The sequence below is a fragment of the Alligator mississippiensis genome, chromosome 3 (genome assembly GCF_030867095.1).
Source record: "Alligator mississippiensis isolate rAllMis1 chromosome 3, rAllMis1, whole genome shotgun sequence".
In the NCBI taxonomy this organism is placed as follows: domain Eukaryota; kingdom Metazoa; phylum Chordata; order Crocodylia; family Alligatoridae; genus Alligator; species Alligator mississippiensis.
This window is the reverse complement of record NC_081826.1, coordinates 95,374,218-95,393,783: the sequence shown is the minus strand read 5'-3', so window position 1 is coordinate 95,393,783 and position 19,566 is coordinate 95,374,218. Positions and strand designations below refer to the sequence as shown.

General features: G+C 46.3%; 1 protein-coding gene across 2 annotated transcripts in view; it reads right to left on the bottom strand.

The window, feature by feature from the left end:
* RAB31 (RAB31, member RAS oncogene family) overlaps positions 1 to 19,566 on the bottom strand; it is a 126,584-nt gene that overhangs the window by 44,426 nt on the left and 62,592 nt on the right. For both annotated transcript variants that reach the window (XM_019490558.2, XM_006262860.4), the window contains exon 3: positions 15,086 to 15,167. In XM_019490558.2, coding sequence (XP_019346103.1) covers positions 15,086 to 15,167 — 82 coding nt within the window. The remainder of the gene's footprint in view (positions 1 to 15,085; positions 15,168 to 19,566) is intronic.

Sequence of the window (19,566 nt, the reverse complement as noted above, 5' to 3'; positions counted from 1 at the left end):
TGCATTGCTGCATATCAGGCAATAAGCAATCCTTTTTTTTTTTTTTTTTGACCTATGTTGTCAATATGGCCAGACAGGAACTTGACTCAAACTAAAACTAAGCTAAAGTTCAGCAGTGTTGTACCTGCTCACCTAAAGGGGCTGAATTTAGCCAAGCAACTCTCCAAGAGCCTTCTCTGCAAGTGGCTAGAGAAATTTACTTCCTGACAATTGTAATAATTCAGCTCTTTTCTTTTCTATTCCTATAAAGAATTTCAGGGGCATTGTGTAGGAGGTAAACTCAGGTGCACATGCACCCCCTGCATGTGGCAGCGCATTCCCTGCAAAAAGGCGCTGCCGACACTGTTGGCAGCGCCTGTGGGCAGGTGCTGCTTGCCACCCTGCTGCCAGTCCCTGATTGCCCCCGGCTGCCACTGGCACCTGTGTGTGGTTGTCATGGTCGGTGCTCACCGCCACCTCCCTCCCCGGCCGCCAACAGTGCTGGCAGCATCTGTGGGAGCTCCTCACTCACCATTGCCAGGCTCCCGCCACCACCACCACGCTCCTGCTGTCACTGGCACAGCCATGCCCCACCAGCCACCAGCAGCACATGCCGTTCATGGGCAAAATATGTTTTATTCCTGAGGCCAGGCCAGACCCATTTGTTAAACACTAGACCTTGCTCAGGACTGTGTACTAGAGTGTTCACCTTGTCTTTTGAAGCCATCGTTTCCAAGAAAAGCAGTGTACAAAGCTAAAACCTTGGGTGCTGGATAGAAACTAAGAAAAAAACCCAGAAATGTCAAGTAAATTAGTCCAAAATACAAGCTTCTCACACAGAACCAGTGGAGGAATAAAGATGAAATTCCTAGCATTCTCAGCTGGCAAAGACCAAATGGAAAATGTTATGCATAAATGCCATTCATAGATATGATTTAGAATTTCATAATCCTGAGTATTTTTCCTATACATAACAAAAGTCTGTAATTCCAGTTCTAAGAAAACTTTAAAAAATAGTCACGTGTGACAGTATTTTATAAACACCACAATATTTGGCCCCATTTTGTGGCCGAATCTCCAAATCTAAATGGAATAAGGGGACCAATTTAAAGGTATGAATTGATTCAAAGGTCTCCGAATCTTTGGGAAAGAACTGTTAAGTACTAGGGACAGGGGACTGAGGGCTGGGGGAGAGGACCATGGGGGGACCCCTGCCAGCCCCCCCGACCCTCCGTGCTCCACCAGCCCCCCCGCCCACTCCCTCAGCCCCCCCACGGGTGCCCCACCCACCCCAGCTCGGCACTTTAAAAAAAGCCCCGATGCTTACTGGGTGCTGCCGGGCAAGGGACGATCCCCACTGCCCCCCACTGCCCCATGCTGCATGGGGGGCTCTGCACGAGCCCCCTGACCTCCCCCCTCATTCCCCCAGCCCCCAAAGGGTGCCCCACCTGGGCCAGTTCTAGTCATTTAAGAAATAAAAAAGCAGAGAAAAGCCCCGGGACTCACTGCTCCTGCAGCAGCCTTGGCGCTTTGGGGGACTGGTGCAGAGCCCCCCTTGTGGTGCAGGGCAATGGGGAGCAGTGATGATCGCTCCCCGCTGGCAGGAGAACTGAGTCCAGAGTTTTTTCGGTTTTTTTTTTTTCTTAAAATGCCAGAGCTGGCTCGGGCGGGGCACCCATGGGGGAGCTGGGGGAGCAAGGGGTACGTCAGGGGCTCATGCAGAGCCCCCCATGCACCATGGGGCAGTGGGGGGGCAGAGGAGATCACCCCCTGCCCAGTAGCACCCAGTGAGCACAGGGGTTTTTTTTAACAAGTGCCAGGAGCTGGGGCAGCCATTGCCAAACTGGAAGAGGGGCAGGGGATGGGCCTGGCCTGGCTGATTCACCCAAATTGAATCAGGACAGTGATTCGAATCACCAAATTCACTATCCCCCAAATCAGCTGAATCTGAATCCGAAGCGAATATTAGCCACTTTGCATAGGCCTATTAGTCACGTCATGCCTACAAGAACAGATAAAATATTCAGATTCCTCAGGTATCACCATTCAACACAAGAGAAAAAAATATTTAAGGAATTTTACGGTCAACAGCAAGTCTATGAAAACCAGACAGAATTTTTTTTTCTTAAGAGTATGCCTGTGTAGATTGAAAAGCACCCTATTAACTCAGATACATTCCCCACAAAAGGTGAGAATTCTTGCTGTAAATATATATCCCAGCATTTTAGGACAACTTGTATGGGATATTTAAAATAAGCAGAAAACAAAACTTTGAAATGTTATAGAAATGACATGGTGCTCAGATTTCATCAAACTCAGAAATCATTTAGTGAAATGTTCATTGACATGATACCTTCAAAATGTTTTGGTTCTTTGTTAAACTACACGTGAAACTCTACAGGTACATGCATGTGTGTACACACACTCTCAAGTTAATTATATGACTATAGTCTGAGTTTTACAATGGTGAAAGTAATTTGCTTATCTTCTTCCGGCTTCCTAATCATAAAACGAAACTAACCACAGATGTTAGTACCGTTCATAAACCTGATGACTCATGACAGGAGTGGCCTGTTAACACCATACAAGATATTAAGATGGCAGAAACTATTTCTAGAAAGAGGATATGGGAAGTCCTAACAGGAAACCCAAGTAACACCCAGCTGAGGTTATGTCTTCTCTGAAAAATAACTTGGTTTATCTGCACCCAAATTAGCTCCCCTTAAATTAGTTTAATTCAAGTGGGAGTGTTCACGAAAGAAATTATCGGATTAGCAAAACAGGGGAAGGGGAGTGTAAAGCAGCTGTGAAGGGTATGACTACATAACAGCTACCCAATTCAAACAAAGTTTAAATATAAAACAGTTCAGAAGCACACCTGGAAAAATCAGATGCTAAAGCTGCACCGATACATCAGTCAGATATCGACTGGCACCAACATAAAGAAAATTGACTATACTGGAAATCGGCCTGATGTGGCCGATAATTTGGCTGATGAATGCCCGTGCATGCGCACAACCGCAGGGCAGCACATAGGCGGTGAGGAGCACAGCTCGGCAGCTTGAAAACCAGTGTCTAGTTGGTAAGTCTGCTGTGGTGGAAGGGGAGGGGGGAGGGGGAAGAGAAGGGGCGTGGGGGGCAGATAGAGGGCCCTGTGGTGAGGGAGACAGTGGGGTTGGACCAGGTGCTGCCCAGCTAGGGTGGGGAGCAGGATGAAGCTGCGGCTTGTCCAGGAGGTGTGGGGAGGGGGGATCAGCTCCCGCCGCTGCATACACCTCGGGAGGGAACGGGGTGGGGGCTTGTGCCCCCGGATCTGTGTGGGATGAGGGGGGGCTGCCACTGCAGGCTGGGGCGGCACTGAGCTCTACCGGCACGTGGGGGGAAAGGTGGGTTGGACAAGGGTTGTGCTTGCAACAGGAGGCAGTGGCATGGGGAGGGGGGGACTATGGTGAATTTTGGGGTGGCTGCAGCTCCCACTGTAGCCCCCTTTCCAGTGCCACCGTCACCCACCCTGAGCACCACCCAGCCCAGCCCCTGCTAGGAAGAGCCCAGGACAGCCCTGGCCCCAGCCCATGGCTGCAGCCCACCCTGCCCAGCTCCATGCAGATCCGGGGGGCACATATGCCCTCCTGGGGTGCACGCAGTGGCAGAAGCCGCCCCCACGTGTCTCCCTGGATAAGCTATGGCTACATCCCATGCCCCACACTGCCCATCCCATCCCATGCCCGAACCCCAGCCCCAGCCCCTGCCTCTGCCCCAGTAGGGGCCTTGATCTGCCCCCACATGCTCCTTCCCTCCCCCCTCCCCTTCCACCACAACAGACTTACCAGCGGGATGCAGCTCTTCAAGCTGCTGGGCTGTGTATCGGAAATCAGATTGGTATTGGCCAATATGCCTCCTTAAAAATCGGCTATCAGTATCGACCCCCAAAATTTTTATTGGTGCACTCCTATCAGATACTCTTTTGACCTGGTGTACTTTGAATAGGATATGTTCTATGTACGACACCAAGCATTCCATGACGTAGGTCTAGTCCTGGGGTGGGCAAAATATGGCCTGTGGGCCGAATTCAACCCACGAAGTAATTTTGCTCAGCCTGTAGCTTGTCCCTTGACCCTGCCCAGCCCAGACACGGGGGCAACCCAGGCTGTGGAATGTTCCTGGGCATTCAGTGGGACTGGGACAGCGTGGGTGCCCAACTCAATTTCCCAGCAGTTCTTTATGGCTGCTGGTGGACCCATCTCCGCTACTCAGGCGCATGCCACAGCCTGGGCTGGCATACGCCTATCCATTCTGCACCCACTGCCAGAAGTGGGACCTGCATGGGCAGAGCACTCAGCCAGGTGGGCTGGGATGGGGCTGCAGGCCAGCAGGGAGCAATGTTTGGGAGAGGGGTGGGCAGGTGGGGCTGGGGAGATCCTGGTATCTTAGGCAAGTGACAGTGCATGTCCTTGCCCGCAGAACCAGGGCTCTGCCCCAAGATCCCAGGTTCTTCATGGAGGCTAGCCAGGAGCCACAAGGGCAGGGCGTGCAGCCAGGCAGGCCAGGAGCTGTGTCCAGGGCCCAGGCCAGGGCCTTGGGGCAGTAACAGTGCAGGCTGGGGCCCAGAGCAGAGCTATGATCTGTTCCCTGAATGCCCCTGCCCAGAAAACCCATGTCCATCTCAGGGGTATGGGGGCAGCAGATCACAGCTCTGCCTGGCCCTATGCTGTCACCACCCTGCAACCCAGGTCTTGCCTGCTCTTCCCACTCCTGAATACCACTCCCAGCCCGCCCACAGTCCATCCCACATAGGGAGTTTTGGTGAGTTGTTGCACCGGGGTGGGGAGGGGACTTCCTATGTTGCCTGCAGGCCCATATAATTGCCCACCCCTGAGCTAGTCATTGCTCCACACCCCCCTCACTGCTGCAACTGCCTCAGATATGCAGCCAGAACTCTATTGCCTCTTTTTCCCCACATTTGTTGGCACTTTGTAAATCAATAAGCTCTCTTGCACTGCTTGTTCAATAGACACTATCTTTCTAACAACCAGCTGTGTTCTCACTCCCTGCTTAACTGCTTTCTTTCTTCCTACCCACCCAAGCCCCTGAGAACCCAAAACCATGGGTCCAAACACTGCCCCTCCACCCAAGTGAGGCAAGCACACTGCAGAGTTCAGTCAAGTGCAGGCTACTAAAGGTTACTGAGCTCATGTGTAGGACAGAAGGGAAAGCAAAAGTGCAAATGCCCTCAGCCACAGGTCATTCACCCTATGGAACCTCCAAACCTCCCCCCACCACCAGATATGCTGGGCTGGGTCTCACTCCCACCCCTTAAATCAGAACCACAGCAGTTATATGGCCTAATGACTAAACTAACACCTAAAAGGTGACCATTTTACCTAGAACACTAGGGCACAGTATGTGTGGACACCTCTGACTTGCTACAGTTGTGAACAAGTCACCAATCAGTGATATTTGGAAATGGTTCAGTTGTTACATGTGTACACACCCTAAGTTACATTTACTTGAGTTTTCCTCTACACCCCTTTAATGCCTAAAAGCAGCCATGGAAATCAGGTAAGAGAAGGCTTTGCTCAGTGGAGGGAACGTGGTAGTTGGCACACAGCTTGTTTGCCTACACCGCTTCCACCCTATGTCTAGAAACATACCATGAAGCATGCCCCACCAGTGGCTCCTGATTCACAATCTTGGGTATGAGGCAATGTAACTATCTTAAGGCATCCTTGAGCAAGACCAATAAGCATGCCCAGAACAAACACTCTCAGAACAGCTTTAGCTGCATGCTCCAGGTCTCTCTAAGGTACACTGTCTACTATCCAGAACTTGGGAAAATTATGCCAAGTCTAACTGGTGGATGAAGACGGGGAATATACTGGATGAAAGAAGTTGCACAGACTGAAGTGATGATTAATGGCAGACAAATTCAAATGGCTTTTTATTCACTAAGAAGAGACTGCATATGCAATTTTGAAAAGAACTTCAGTATAATTTCCAGCTGGGATTGAATACCTTATATGGAAAATTGTAGTAAAAAGTAAAAGAAAAAGTGTACAGATAAATTTTCTTGCCTAGGAAACAGCTCTCAGGCTTCCTAACCATTTGCCACAATATTTTTCAGGCTGGCAAAATGGAAAGTTTGCAGAAGCCCAAAGCATACAGACAAAGCACTGTAATTAAAAGCTACTTAAGATATCATGGACTGACATACACAGCAATAAAATATCATTAGCTAACTTCTGAAGAGACTGTTCTTAAAGACGGCAATCTTTGCTCACACTAATGTAATTGTCAAATTTTAGCTGTGCAATTCAGGGCAGCATTGTAAAGTAGATTTAAAAATGGTAAGGAGAAGACAAGATGGAGGGAAAAGGACAACAGAAAATAGAACAAGCAGGTCTATTTAACAACACATAAACCTAAACTAGGACTTCAGACCAGTATTTAACAGTCCCTTTCCTTTTCCAAAGAAAATATACTCTTCTCAGGAAATAAAGGCATGCAGACATGCCAGGAATATCCCTGGATGCACTCTGCAACTATGTAACTCATATTATGACAGAAAGTTTGTTTTGTAAGCCCCATTTTCTAATGTATTATTGTTATAATGCAAAAAATTACTATACTTCTTTATTAAACTATTTATATTGAAACGTCCTAACTTAGGAATTGGAACCAAAACATTTTCCTTAGCTTCTGGCTCAAGTTCTTGTGCTGTTGGGTTTTTTTTATAGCTTTTTAATTATCTGCGGAGACTCCACCCTGTCTCTCCGGCTGCAAACAGACGCTGCATTTGTCCAGAGATAAATCATTTTATTCTCATAGATTTCATAGACATTAGGGCTGGAAGGGACCTCAGAAGATCGAGTCCAGCCCCCTGCCCAAGGGGCAGGAAGTCAGCTGGGGTCATTAGGATCCCAGCAACGTAAGCATCCAAATTTCTCTTGAAGGTGTTCAATGTGGGTGCTTGAACCAGCTCTGATAGCAGGCTATTCCAGACCTTGGGGGCTCGCACAGTAAAGAAATTCTTCCTTATGTCCAGCCTGAAACAGTCTTGCTGGAGTTTATAACCATTTGACCTTGTCATCCCTTGAGGCACTCTGGTGAACAATTGTTCCCCCAGATCCTGGTGAACACCCCTGATAAACTTATAGGTGGCCACCAGATCACCCCTGAGCCTGTACTTTTCCAGGCTAAAGAGCCCCATAGCTCTCAGCCTATCATCATAAGGTCTGTTTTCCTGACCTCTGATCATGCGTGTGGCTCTTCTCTGGAGTCTCTCAAGCTTCTCCACATCCTTTTTGAATTGTGGAGCCCAAAACTGGATGTAATACTCCAGCTGTGGCCCCACCAAGGCTGAGTACAACAGGAGAATGATGTCCCAGGATTTACTTGAGGAGCATCTATGGATCCAAGCCAGCATTTTGCTTGCTTTACTAGCCGCAGCACCACATGTTCATCTCGTGGTCAATCATGACCCCCAAGTCCTTTTCATCCGTAGTGCTAGTCAGCGTAGCACTGCTGAACCTATAAGGATGCTGCAGGTTTTTCCTCCCAAGGTGGAGAACCTTGCATTTTTCAGTGTTAAACACCATCAGGTTCTCATCCGCCCATTTCTTGAGTCTGTCAAGGTCAGCCTGGATCACTCTCCTGTCCTCAGGTGCGGATGCTTTACCCCAGAGTTTGGTATCGTCAGCGAACTTAGCCAGTCCGCTTCTGACTCCAATGTCCACATCATTAATAAACATGTTGAACAATACAGATCCAAAGACAGAGCCTTGGGGGACCCCACTGGTCACAGGGCACCATGACGATTGACTTCCGTCAATTACCACCCTCTGGGTCCGACCACGGAGCCAATTTCCCAGCCAGCGGATCGTGGTGGACCCGAGGCCACAGTTGGCCAGTTTTGCCAAGAGGAGATCATGGGATACCAGATTGAAGGCTTTTTTGAAGTAAAGCTATATGACATCAATTTCCTCTCCCTTGTCCAGGTGCTAGGTCACCTGGTCATAGAAGAAAATGAGATTGGTCAAGCAATATCTACCTGCAACAAACCCATGCTGGGTATCCCTCAGGATATAACCGTCAGCTAGTCTGTTAAGGATGGCCTCCTTGATAATCTTTTCCAAGACCTTACCCAGGATACAGGTCAGGCTGATGGGCCTGTAGTTTGCCAGATCTGAATTCCTCCCTTTCTTGAAGATAGGTACCACACTGGTCTTCTTCCAATCTTTGGGCACTTCTGAGACAAAGTACACTCTCCCAGACATCTAAGTCTGTTGTCCCAGGATAAATCCAGATAAGAAGCATTAACAATTTATCCTGGGACATCTCAAAGTACATATGAATAAGTATCCCAGAACTGCATCATTGAATCAATGACAGAAAAGTGGCAATGGATTCAGCCCTTCACTAAGCCCCAGTTAGAAGGGCAACATGTGTACATGAAAATGCTGGGAAATTTCTGTTATGGGACAAACATGGGCACAACTTGTCTTGTAGCAGAAAGCCCCCTTTTCCTCTTGCCTGCATTTGCTCTCCCCTCTTTGGATATGTTTCTCTTTTTCTACCTTTTCTTCCTTCCTCTCTCTTTCACTTTAAGATAAGGAATTGTGTTTTAAAATTTGTATGTGTGCATTTTGTATCTCCCCTTGTATTTTGGTATTTTTATCTATTTGTGTGCCATGGCATTTGTAGCTTATATTTTATACTCCTCACCTTTCAACTTTCAACTGAATGTGTTTAGTTTCATAAGTAAATTATACATTGTAACAATGTTAACAAGGGCAGGAATCAAACTGTCCTTCCCTGTATCAGGCTGGCCTCTGAAAGAGCAAGTGAATCAGTGATTGAATGTGTAATGTGACTGAATGTGTAACATGGAAGCAGGCAGCAATTAACACCTGGGAAGCTGCAGATCAACCAACGGAAGAACTCAATAGAAGACAATGTAACAACCGGGAAATCTCTAAACGTCACAGATCAGGCTAGAAGCCCTGGCCCGAGTTAATCAACGCCAGGGACCAACTTTTGGGCTGAGTATCTCCAGATCAACTGTTCCAGAGCCCTATTCAAAATTCATCAACGGACTCCCAAACCTGCACGTACATGCGGATGACCCCTGGGGCTGACAGATGCCATCCAGTAGCCACCGAGGGGGGGAAGTCCCACGAGGGTCAACAACCCCTGGATTGGGCAAACCTGAAAACTGGGGAGTCACCAAAGTCTGCTAAGGACAGATAAAAGGCAGTGAAAAGTGACCCTCAGTGGCACCCTCTTTTATCCCCAACTTGACCAGACCATCCAGCCAGAAGGACCAGCCGGCGACCCCTTTCTGGAAGATAACACCACGCTGAAAGAAGCCTCAATGACAGACTCCAGCACTTGTAGGATAGGTATACCTGACTCTGTAGCCTGCTACTGTGTGTGTGTGTATGTGTGTGCATGTGTGCATGTGTGTGTGTGTGGGGACCAGCCCCAAGGTTTATGATTACAGTGTTTCAATCCGCCTAATAAATTAGAATTTTAAGGATCCAGAGTTGGACATTTGTAGCTAACAGTCCAGGGACAAATGCAGTGTCTCTTCCTAACCTCTGTGGTAGTCTTATTTGGTAAGACATGGATATTTCTTATTTTTAACTCTTCCGTTTTCTAAATTGTATTGTTCTGAGCACACCCTTCCCCAACTCAGGCACTGCTGTGCAGGAAAATAAGTTTCTACATGTTGCTGTTTGTTATTTATTGTTCTGTGACCAAGATCTGACTGGTTGGCCTATGAGGGTGTTTATGGGGATGACTGTGTTGAACTGCTTCACCAGATGTTCTTAAAACAAACTACGGACAAAATTTCCAAAATCTGAGCAAGGAAAATAAGCAGCTGGATGTCCAGCTAGACATGAAGAGGCTCCTGGGTGCCCAACAGGTGTTCAAGGTAGTTTCTTTTACTAATGGTGCTTGAGGTCCCAATACTCAGTGGGTTTTCAAAAGCATCTATACCAGTTCCCAGGCTTCTCAGGTGGACTGGAAACAATCACCAGCTGAGCTTTTTCATATGTAATGTTGCTATATAATATTTCACCACCGTTGAATGAAGCCTGGACACCTTGTGGTGGGCAGCCTAAATGCAGGCTAGTTTTAGACACCACCCTGGGAGAAAGGCGGCAGAAGAAGAGAAGAGAAGAAGCCCAAATACACAGATCAAAACCACCGCAGAGGCAGAGAAGGGTCCAAACAAAAGAAGTCAGAGGTATGTAAGTATAGGAAGAAAGAACTGCAGCTGAAGATGCTCTTTTGATAGGCACTATGCTTTCTTCAAACTCAAATTAATGTATTTTATATTCATATTTTTATTTCACAGTTCTCAGTAGCCTGACATAGTCAGGGCTAGTACTTGAAGAAATGCCTGTTCAAGTTTTGCAAATGTAGTGCCAATGGTTCAGGCATCTGGGGCATTGATGCATGTGCTCCAGGAGGTGGGGAAGTGGCTTTAATTAGAGCGGCTCCAAGAGCCGCTCTAATTAAAGCACTTGGAGCATCACATGCATCAACGTCCCCACGCTGAAAAATGGTGGTAAGGGTGTTAAAGCTTTAGTTAAATGAACTTTAGTTAACACGCTTTAGTTAAAGCACCCCTGCTGCCATTTTTCAGCGTGGGGATGCTGATACACGTGATGCTGCAGTCTGCTAGAGCAAGGGTTGCCAACCAGGGGTATGCGTACCCCTGGGTGTACTTGGGAAGCTCCCAGGGGGTATGCAGCACCGGAGTGGAGAAGCAGGGGGCTCTTCTGGTTTCAGCACCAGCACTTTCAGTACCGCTGCTGGCGATCCCCACTACCACCCCACTCCTTGATCTGCTACCAGGGAACCCCCTGCCCCTCAGCCGGCCAGAGGACTCCCTGCTTCTGGACTGGCCATCAGGGGTATACCAACTAAAAAAGGTTGAAAACCCTTGTGCTTGAGTGCAGTAATTACCGCACTCCAGCAGACTTGATTAACAGTCTGCTCTGACACACTGTAATTAAACGTGTTGGAGCAGCCACACTGCATGCGTAGAGGTGCCTCGTTAATGGAGACAGTGTTTATGCCTCATTGTAAAGCACCGTGAGGTCTATGGATGAGAAGCAGTATAAGTGCTAAACGTGATGATGAGCACTTGTTAACTCCTACTAGAACTATCACAAGTCTTGATGTCACTTTAAGCTGAACCTCCCAGTAGGTTCTGTTCTGCAAACAATTTCTGCTTCCGAATACAGGAAGTGGAAGGGAAGAAGCCTGGTCCTTCTGTCTGTGAGAAGGGCTGCCCTGCATCTATTTGCTCTGCTAGGATAAACAGAGACAGGTAGTTAGCTCTGTTAGTCTGAAGCCAGGCAGATGGCTGGCAGAATAGAGACTGGTTCAGAGAGGCATAAGTTTTCATAGGCAACAGCCTACTTCATCAAATGCTATGGCATGGTAAGTAGCGTTAACATCTGCTGCTTCTGTTCCTCTCATCATTAAATGAGGGCTTGTTGAGGTACTGTGGAAACACAGAATAAAAGGACAGTCCCCATTTAGGTTTATGGGAAGAGCTTTAAGGAGAGTGAATGAGAGTCAGAATATTAGCTGCATGTCCAAAGGCATCCTTCATGCAACTTAAAATTGATAGGCAGGAGATCCTTAGCAATCTAACCAAACTGGTCAGCGTTGTACAGACCAAGGCCCACAAAAGGCCAACTGAGACACTGAGTGGAAGGTATACTGGAAACTTGTAGTAATGTAATCTTACAAGGATGGATTTGTGGGTTAAATACAAGTCTGAGAGAGTTGGAGTTTGTTCTCATCTGACATAGAGCACCTCTCTCAGACTCTGCCTCCGTATACTATGGTTAATTAATATTTACCTCACAGAGCTGATTGTAAGACTTAGCACATAATACTCATAAAGTGCTCTGAGATTCTCAAATATAAGGAATATTATACTGGGAAACATGGATTAGAATGCAAAATATACATTAAGTATACGCCCAAGAATTAAGAACTGTGTAACAATAAGGTAGAAGAAAAAGAGTGATCTCATGGGTAATCAAGGTAATGTAAATCTGGAGGAAAATCAAGCCTTTAATACCTTAGGCTATCAAAGCACCACACATACAAAAAGGTACTGCATAGAAAAATTGACTTAGGAACCTATTCCAAAGCATAGAAATAAAAGAAAAAAAAACTAAGCAAGCAAGATCAAGGATGGTGGATCACATTAAAAATACTATGCGCACAGAATACATTCTAGTCTGTGCACAAAGTAGTTTTAGTATTTTTAAATAAGCTTATTCCCATCATAAATAACACACACTAAAATGGCTAAGCACCTACTGGTTTAGCTGGATGCACTTTGTGTCATTCTGCACATTTTAAATACAGTGTAAGTGGTTTCTTAACTGATATCAAGTCAAGTGCTAACAACAGAAAATGGATCAGTAGGAAGTGATTAGTATATGCAAAAGAATCCCTGTTGTTCCCACCCTAATAAGTGAATACTTTTTTAACACCCTCATTTTAACTTTTAACACCCTAATAAACAGAGTAGTGGAGGGCAAAGAAAGTGTTTCAAAGGCACCCTGAAGCCAAACATGAAGAGGTGCAACATCGACATCAACACTTGGGAGGCCTGTGTTCAGGACCAACCAAAATGGAGGCAGACTCTTTGGGAAGGACCTCAACACTTTGAAATAGCTCATCAACAGGCAGAAGAGGTTAAGAAAAACAGGTGAAAAAAACATTAGAACATCCAATGCAGCAACACAATGCCCATCCCTCCTGGAAACACTTGTCCTCAATGCGACAAGACATGTGGATGTAGAATTGGGTTATGGAGCCACCTGTGGACTCACTATTAAGATGCTTTTAAGACAATCTTACTTGTTCGTGAGTGATCGCCCATCATCACTTTTTTTAATGTTTTTTTGCCATAGCTCTAATTTTACCAAGGAAGTTCTAAGATATTTGGAAATGTGCGTGTGTTCTTCCATCCTTTTCAAACCCATCAAGATAATTTCTGGATATACCATAATATACCCTTTACAGTCAGCCCACAGGTGATTGTTATTGCCTTTTAGAATATGCTAAATATTTGATTTATAGATATAAGTTCCCTGCTTACTTAAAGTGGGGTGGAAAACTTTTAAAAAGACTAGCAATTTTGAGTAATATAAGTGAATAGCAGGTATCTCAAGTTGTGTATCCAGAAGCGTAAGCAGCCAGAATAAGAGTCCTGTTCTAAAAGACCTGGCCTAAATGTAGGTGATCTGCAAAAAAACCCAAAACCAAACCCTAAAAGTTTTACTTAAAATAATGTTAAGGCTACAAGAGACAAGCACTCGCCACATAGGGAATATAAGTACCAAGATTTTCTCCGGTCAATTAATTCAGCCCTCTTTTGCCTATTCATTTTGATACAGTTCTTAATTACATGACTATATAATATTTTTTTCCCCATAGACCCCATTCCTCATTCAGTGCACAGGATGTACAGTGATCAGTGGATGAGCAGCAACTGAATATTTTATCCTCATAATGTGATGTTTGGTCCCACGCACATTCATTTTAAACCTTGTTCTGAATACATAATTATTAATTTCTGCATGGGTTTTTTTCTGCTCATCTCCATCATTTCTGATCATTACTATAACTTTATTTATTTGATGTAAAGGCTCAACAAAGACTTATGACAGCTTACAGTAAGAGACAGAACAACACACAAAAGCAAGTAAAAAAATAGGAAACAGAAGCTCCCTAAACAGCATCCCAGGCTAGCCTGGCTGGCTAAATGCCTGATCAATTAGGAAGGTCTTACAGAGCTTCTGGAAGACGTCTGGACTTGGGACATCTTCCTAATATGTGACTGCTTCATAGTAATGGTTTTTTTACAACACTTCTGTAAGGTAAGATGTATTGTTACTCCCACCTAACAAACGGAAAATTGTGGCAGAGAAATTCGTGTCCATAAATTTTGGTGCCCAATTTGGGACACTTGGGATACAGTCTTTCAAAGGAAACTGATATAACTCTTTCTATGTTCAAAGCAATGCTCCCACTGATTTCATCTGAAGCTGTGAGTGCTCAGTAATTCTGGAGATAAGATCCCAGCCTCTCAAGCTCAATGCCAGAACATAAGGAATGTGTAATTTGTGGCCTACTGTAACAAGGTTGGTTTAAGTAACTTGACTAGCATTACACACAAATTCTGTAGCAGAGACAGGGATAGAAAAACAATGCTCTGGGGCAGCAAGTAACTCTTAGCTATAAAATAAACCTTTCCTTTTCCTGAAACTGATACCTCATATTTCCTAATTTCTGCTACAGACAATGGTCTCCTTAATTCTGGGGACACACATAGAAGGAAGGAAGGAAATAAGCAGAATGAGAGTATGGATAGAATTAGGGGGGAATGTGAGGGTCCACAGTACTCCGAGCATGGGGAAAAGAAATATTTGTAGGACATGGAAGCCACATCAAGGTCCCCTGCCATAAGAGGAAAACAGGGGACTCTGACTTCAGGAAAGGAGAACTGGGGAACACATATAATACCTGGCATAAGAAAGAAGGGCATGAGGGATACAGAGTGCCTGACATAGGGCAGAGAAGGGACTGTGAGTCACACCAATCCCTTGGCAGGGATTCTCTGAAATGAATAAAAAGAAGAAAGCAACTAAGGAGTTGTGAAAGGAGGGGAATGGAAGGATACAAAGTCATTGGGGCATATATAAACATGCATGGCCTCCAGAAGCAACCAAGTGTGCAACTGTCTAGAGTAAGAGATCAGAGTTAGCCCTGGGTTATGCTGGCAGAACCAGGGCTCTGTGAAACTCTGCAGGGATGACGAGAAGTTTCAATTCAATGCAGTAGACTCTGAGCTACCACTGTCTTTCCATCTGTAAAATGGAGACAGTAATATTTTGTTACTAATGTAACCAGTTACTAATGAACCCAGTAAGACTTAGTTATTGTTGCTAAAGTAAGAACAAGAGGGTGTCATGAGAATTAATTAAACATGCCTGCCAAGTCCTCTAGAAGTGAAAGGAATTCTAATTATAAATACAATAAAAAAATATCATATAGTAATACTCACTCGCTCCTGACCAGCTGTATCCCAGATGAGAAATTTGTGAAGCTCATTCCCACAAGGCACAGTTTTAGTCATGAAGGATGCACTGAAAGAAAGAAATGAGACCTGGACATTACTCGGGTGTAAACCACCAATGAGATTAACACATAAAATCTATTTGGACTAATAGTCCAAGTATGTTAACTTTAAGTTTTGGGGAGATCTCCCGAGTTAGGCAATTTAGAGCCAAAAAATCCATTTCCTGAGAGAAAATGCTCCCATAAGCAACCCTGGATTAAAAACATTTAAAATATTAAGCCTCTTCTGTTCCTCTGGTGAGGTTAAAGGGATCTTTCCGGAGAGGCCCAGAAGCAAAGGCCTGGGTCCCATACTCCTTCTCTTCCCTGAACAAATGCTTGCCCACTGGCTAGCTGCCTGCTCCATTTCAGTTTTGTTGCAGCTGTTCCTAAGGAATGCCTTCCTGCAAGGAATAAGGCTGATTGCAAATATTCTCACTACACCAAGCAATGAATGAGTCATTTCACCATGCTAGGATATGAGATAGGATGGGTAAATAGCTTTCCACAAAACCATGAGACAAAAACGTTGCTGACAGAACACAGAACATGAATACAATGAAAAGTTTTCTTTCCCTCGCTAATCTCATACAAAATAAATATTGTTACTTATAAAATACATAGAATCTTTTTCAGTGTAAAAGTTAGACAAGGTTCTTTACAGGATTTACTCAAAGAACCTTGTCTGCGTATGTCCTTAGAACAACACGGCTACAACCTAGACCTCTTCCAAAGTTAGGTCCCTTGAAGAAAGCATGTAGATATTTCTATTGTATACGTTTGTTTGTTTGTTCTGCACTGCAGTGATAGAACTGAAGAAAACCTAGAGGAGTCTAGCTTCTAGTTGAATTTCTTTTTTTTTTGGACTCTGCTGCTCCAGATAATTTTAATCCCTGGCTCAAAGATTCATCAATTGGAATGTGTTTTGCATTAGAAATACTCCAGATTACTTCCAATAACATGCATTATCAAAATATTTTCTGGGGAGGATACACTAGGGGTTCCCTTTATAGATATCTGCAAATAGACTCAATTTGAACAGCACTGCATTGAATCTAAAAAGCTGAAGTAACACAGGAAAAGCAATGCTTTCTTTGGCTGTTCTGAGGGTGTGTACTTCCCATTCCCATCCTTCTGCCCTCTGTATTATGCAACACTTCACATTTCAGAACATCAGGAATTACAGTAGGGTAGGAGCATATATTTAAAATATTGGTTCAAATGGCAGATAATCTTACCTACATTGCTATCCCACTTAGAGAAGAAACAAAAACTATTAGCAGTAATTAGTCCAATACTCTGGGTTTCTTTTTCTTCTCAAACACTGCCCCACACCATGCAAGGCAATTTTTCTTATGTGGGTCAAAGAAACTGACTTACCAATGTCATTACATGGTGTAAAAGGCTGCTTATGGTTTAGAACTGAAGGAGCTATCAGGTTCCCATTATTTTTTATACAAAAATGTCTTCCCAATCAATAATGCTATTGGCAACATGCTTTCTTGCTTCCCTTCTCTCTGTCCAGCTTCTTTCATCATCAAATTCAATGGTCCAAAACTGCCTTGGAATCTGATCATAAAACCCCAACCTGGGATTTCACTAGGCTTCCAAAAGAAAAGGTTGAGGTATTACAGTGGAAAGCTTTTAGCCACTCTCACACCACACCCAAAGATAATGCTTTATAAGGGATTTCCAAATAGATGTAAAATCAAAAGAACACCCATCCCAGCCAGATGATCTCTTAATGGATGGCATGCATTAGTTCCTCTGTCCAAGGAAATCAAGAATGTTCATGTTTTCCAATTGAACCAAAGCAGGAGATTTGGCCCTGAATGTAAAAAAGAATAAATTTAAAAAGTGACTAAAGGGAAGAGGCCTAGGCTACTTGCAGGTTTCAATGCTTGGCAGTTTCTGTGAAGAATAGATATAAATGAATTTCACTTTGTCTACTTAGGCTGTATTATCCAGTCTTAAATGCTCAGACACATCATAAACCTAAATGAAAGCTTTCCTGCATGTCGGAGCAGGGTCTTTTAGCATTCCCACCTTGCCTGACAGTACCTACACCTTACAAAGTGATTTTAAAACCAGAGTTCACAACACTGCCAAGGGGTATGTGCCTAAATGTTTATAATGACAGTGGAGTTTTTAATTGGTCAATGCACGGTGAGTAATGGTGTTGGTACTAGTTGCTGGGTGCTGGTATTAGTGTTGACACTGTTTCTAAGGAATGTAAATGCAGACATGTGGTATGTAGTAGGTACAAGCAGCAATATTTTGCAAGTAAAGGGATTAAGTGGCTAAACAAGTTTGAAAACCACTGCCTTAGAACATTTAGCAATCCTTGGGTGGTAAAATGCTTGCTACCATTACTTTGTTTTATACGTTTTGTTGACCATTATATCATGAGGTTTTAATTTCTAAAGTTCAGACTGAGTTTTGGGCTAGGGACTGACATTCAAAAGCCAGAGCCTGAACTGATTAAATCTTTGCAGGTTATTCTAACCTGCCTAGGTTGAACCAGTTTGTAGCAGCACAGACATTCCCTCTGGACTGAGGAACTGCATGCACTACAGTGTGCCCTTGGCTGCAGGGAAGCTGTGCTGGGGGAGGCGTGGCCAGCCTGGGCTGAACTGGCCAGAGAGGGGTTTAATTCCCCCTCCCTGCCCAAGTTGTAGGGACCCAAGCTGGATCTGCCAGACGTTTCCCAATCGCTGCTGCAGCGATGGGCCGGCATGGCCCCCGAGGCAAATGGGGCAGGGAGGGGAGTTATTCCCCTCTCTACCCCAGGGGACCACAGCCAGGTCTGCCCGCCCTGACTGCCGCCACTGCTGCTTGCTCCCTGCATGGGGCAAGCGGCAGAAAGTCCCCTCCTGTCCCCTCTGCCGGATGCTAGGAGGGGGAATAACCCTTGCTCCTGCCCCCGCCTAAGGGGCCTTGCTGGCTGGCAACTGACTGCACCCCCATCCAGCTGCTGCAGTGACAAGGGGGCAGGACCCATGATGGAGGCAGCAGCCCCTGTCATAGTTTTGGGAAGTGTGAGCCCCTTCCTGGCAGGTATGCCCTACTGAGGGGCGGGCAGAGCTGCAGAAAACCATGACAGGGGCTGCTGACCCTGTCATAGTCGCTCCCCCCTCACTGCTCCAGCAGCCGGGTAGGGGTGGAGCCAGATGCCAACCAGTAGGGCCCCTTGGTGGGGAGGGAATGGAGTTCTTCCCCACTCTGCCCCCAGGGTACAGCAATGAGGTCTGCCCACCCTGGGCACCGCCACTCACTCTGTGCCCAGGGCAACTCACTCTGTGCCCAGGGCAAGCAACAGAATAAGCCTGCTTATTCTGGAGGCTTATTCCGCTGCTTGCCCTGGGCAAAGAGTGAGTGGTGGTGGCAGCAGCAGCCGGGGTGGGCAGGCCCCATTGTTGTGCCCCAGGGGCAGAGGGGGAAATAACCCCACTCCCTGACCCCCCTCACCCCCTGAGGGGCTCTGCCAGCTGGCAGCCCATGCCCGGCCACTGGAGCAGTGATGGGGGAATGACCATGACAGGGGCAGCAGCCCCTGTCATGTTTTCCATGAGCACGAGCCTCTTCCCAGCAGCAAGCCATGCTGAGGGGCAAGGAAAGCTGCTGTGGAGTGCAGCGGCAGCTTACAGGGCTCTGGTCCCCTCCAGGCCCCAATGCTGCTGTGTGCAGTCCACTTCAGCTCTGCCTGCTCCACAGTAGGGCCTCCCCACTGGGAAGGGGCTTGCACTCCTCGGCACTATGACAGGAGTTGCTGCTTCTATCAAGGGCCCTGCCCCCTTGTCACTGCAGCGTGGGGCTGTGGTTATTCACAGGCCAGCAAGGCCCCTTAGGCAGGGGCAGGAACGGGGGTTATTCCCCCTCCCCCCGGCATCCAGCGGAAGAGGCTTATTCCACCCAAGCAGGAAGCAAACAGAGGCGGCAGCAGTCAGGGCAGGCAGACCAGGCTGTGGTCCCCCACGGATAGAGGGGGGCTGTGGTCCCCTTCCTGCCCCTTCTGCCTCAGGAACCATGCTGGTTCACCACTGCAGCAGTGAGGGGGGAGTGCCCGGCAGACCAGGCTCGGGTCCCTGCCAGTGGGACAGGGATGGGGGGGAATTAAACCCCTTTCTGGCCAAACTCCTGCCCATGTCTGTCCCTGCTCTGGCTAGGGAGCAGAGGGGTGAGGCCAGCCCCACTCTGCTGGAGCAGAGAGTCCAGTGCAGAGACCATGCCAGGATGCTGAGGGACTCCAGTTTAAGTTAAACCAGGAAGGGGTCTGGGACAGACATTGCTTAAACCGGTCTGAGCCAAATCAGTTAAGTCTGATACTACATTCAACCTGGTTTATCTCAAACTGGTTTCTGCCATTTTGAAACTGGTTTATGTGCCCTGACTATCTGTTCTGTTACACGTTTTTAAACCAGTTTCTGA